At 42.8% G+C, this 2830-nt stretch overlaps 1 protein-coding gene across 1 annotated transcript; it reads right to left on the reverse strand.

Moving 5' to 3' along the window:
- Positions 1–1535: 1535 nt before the first annotated feature.
- On the reverse strand, positions 1536–2483 carry LOC103208584 (olfactory receptor 2V2). The gene has a single exon (XM_007954279.1). The coding sequence runs from the start codon at positions 2481–2483 to the stop codon at positions 1536–1538; it is 948 nt and encodes a 315-aa protein (XP_007952470.1).
- Between the last annotated feature and the right edge of the window lie 347 nt (positions 2484–2830).

The raw sequence follows: 2830 nt of genomic DNA on the forward strand, positions 1-2830 counted from the left end.
GATGGCCACACCTCCATTCACCAAGTGGGTGTGGGTATAAGAGTAATAAGAGGAATGTCGTACCTTGTCAGTTTTGCAGGTCCTAAGTGTCCTTGGGGTTGCTGGAAAGCACAATGTGTTCTTAAGCCCCAGGAATCTGTGAGAGTGCTGTCTCTTTAAATATCCAAAATAGTCAAGCCACTTTTTAAACCCTCAAAATGGCAGCCCCCTCCAGACCAGCAAAAGTCTACAGTCCAGCTCACCTTTCTCTTCACCTTCTCCATTTGTTCCCCAGCCACCGTGCACAGTCCTCCGTGCAGTCCCGAGCTAGCAGGGTGATTTTTAGGTTAATTCTTAGGTCCTACCACCACTTGGGATCATTCAAGCTGCCTGTGCCATCAGGATCGCTTAGGATCACTGCCAGACCACAGCTCCGTTTGTCTCCTTTTTTGGTATTTTCAGGCAAATTCTTCTGCTAGTTGGGGTTTAGTCTACTTCTATATCCTTCCCTTCAAAGCTCAGGGGTCCAGGATTATTTTTTGTGTCTGTGTTAATTGGTTTCCCTTTTCTTTGTTGAAGAGGGTCTGTGCAGTCTTTCTCCCTAGTCCACCATCTTGCCACTCCTCCCCACTTTTTCTTTTTTAATATTTAAAAATTTTAATTAATTTTGTTGTTGTTGAGAACATACAAAACTAAACGTTTACCAATCCAACAGTTTCTGCATGTAGTGATATCGATTGCATTCTTTGAATTGTGCAACCACTCTCACCCTCATTTTCTCAGTTGTTCCTCCCCTGCTAACATAAATTTACTGCCCTATAAGGTTCCTATCTCATCTTTTGAGTTGCTGTTGTCAATTTGATACCATATAGATAGTCCTTAAAAGCGCATAATGTTCAAGGAAGACATTTTCTTACTAGCTAAGCTAAGCCAATGTTTGATTTTAAGAAGATTTCAGGGGATATTTGTTTTCTTTTTAAATTTTTATTGTGATTTGGGTGAAAGTTTACAGAGCAAATTAATTTTCCACACAGCATTGCATACACATTTTGTTTCATAACATTGACTGCAATTTCCTACAATGTAACAGCTTTCTTCCCACTTCCTCCTCCTAGTTCTCTGTTCTGTGTCCTTTCCTCCCATGCAATTCTGGCCCTGACCTCCAAGCTATCTCCCTGTGCAAATACTGCCCTTCTGTTCTCCCACAACTGATTGCTCCAAGAAGTGTATCTACCTGATGTAAATGTTCACCTCGTATGCCTATCTATTGTTTGACTGGAATCTACAGAAATGAATTCGGTTCCAGATCTGAAGGGTAACTAGGGACATTAGTGTCAGGGATCTCACCAGCCTCTATCAGACCAGGAAACCTGGTCTTTTTTTTTTTTTTTTTTTTTTTTTTTTTTCTTTTTCTCATGATTTTGAGTTTTGCTTCACATAGTTTTCCCACTCTATCCAGGATCACCTGCACTGACCCCTTTCTGAGTGGTTGACAGTGGTAGCCAGCCACCATCCAGTTCTTGTGGTCTCATGGTCATATATGGATGTCTTGACATTCAGTGCTGCATGGTGATCCTACAACGACCCAACCCCTTCCTCAGTGCCCCCATCACCTCCCGGTTCCTCAAGCTATAAATTAGGGGGTTGAGCATAGGAGTAAGGACGGTGTAGAAGACAGAGACCACTTTGTCATGGGCAGGGACTCGGTAGTGCTTAGGTCTCAGGTAAATGAACATGGCTGCCCCATAGAAGAGGGAGACAGCTGTCAGGTGGGAAAAACAGGTGCCTAGAGCCTTTTTACGAGCCTGAGTAGAGCACATACGGATTACTGACCCCAGGATACGAGCATAGGAGGCCACGATGATGGAAAAGGGAAGGAAGAGCATGAATACACAGCAAGCAAATATTATGTTCTCAAAAAGTGATGTGTCTACACAGGCCAGCTTCAATACGGATAACATCTCACAGAAGAAGTGGTTTACCTCCCTCGAGTCACAGTAGGGGAAGGTCATTACTATCACCATCTGAATCAAACCATCTACTGTCCCAAAGGCCCAGGAGCCTCCCACAATCTGTAGACAGACCCTCTGACTCATGAGGATGGGATAGTGGAGTGGGTGGCTAATGGCCACATAGCGATCGTAAGCCATGAGTCCCAGCAAGAGCCCCTCGGAGCCCACAAAAGCAACAAAGAGGCCAATTTGCATGCTACAACCTCCAAAGGAGATGGACTTCCTGCCAGATAAGAAGTTGACTGCCATCTTTGGCACATTAGTACAGACTAGCATGAGATCCATGATGGAAAGCTGACTGAGAAAGAAGTACATGGGTGTGTGAAGTCGAGGATCTATGTAGATGAGAAGGAGAAGAAGGATATTCCCAAACAGGGCCACTGTGAAGACCACCATGACTGCAGAGAAAAGAACAAGATCAATTGGACTGTGGGAAAAGATGCCCAAGAGGACAAAGTCATCTATGGATGATTGGTTCAACCAGGTCTCCATGGCTCAGTTCCTGGTCACCTAAGAATATGGAAAAAATAAAATTTTGATTCACTGACATTTCTTTATTCATCCCTTCACTCTACTTCAGTGGTTTTTATTATAACTCATCAGACAACAACAACAACATTAGTTTTGGGACATAGAAGCGTACATTCTTTCATATCTCCATGACATAGTAATAGGAGCCCTCATAGCTCATAGATTGTATGTATGCATACCAAGAAGGGTAGAAATTGATTTGTTTTTTTGTGTTATAGGAGTATTAGAAAATCTTCCAGTAGGCAAAGACTTGGCTTGGTCAGGTGGCAATAGCTTTTTTTTTTTTTTTTTTTTTTTAAATCTGGGAT

This window comes from Orycteropus afer, unplaced genomic scaffold, assembly GCF_000298275.1.
Source record: "Orycteropus afer afer isolate SDZICR_OR568_19922 unplaced genomic scaffold, OryAfe1.0 scaffold00455, whole genome shotgun sequence".
Taxonomy (NCBI): domain Eukaryota; kingdom Metazoa; phylum Chordata; class Mammalia; order Tubulidentata; family Orycteropodidae; genus Orycteropus; species Orycteropus afer.

Coding starts and splice junctions, on each gene's coding strand:
- LOC103208584 (XM_007954279.1), bottom strand. CDS start 2,483: ATGGAGACCTGGTTGAACCAATCATCCATAGATGACTTTGTCCTCTTG.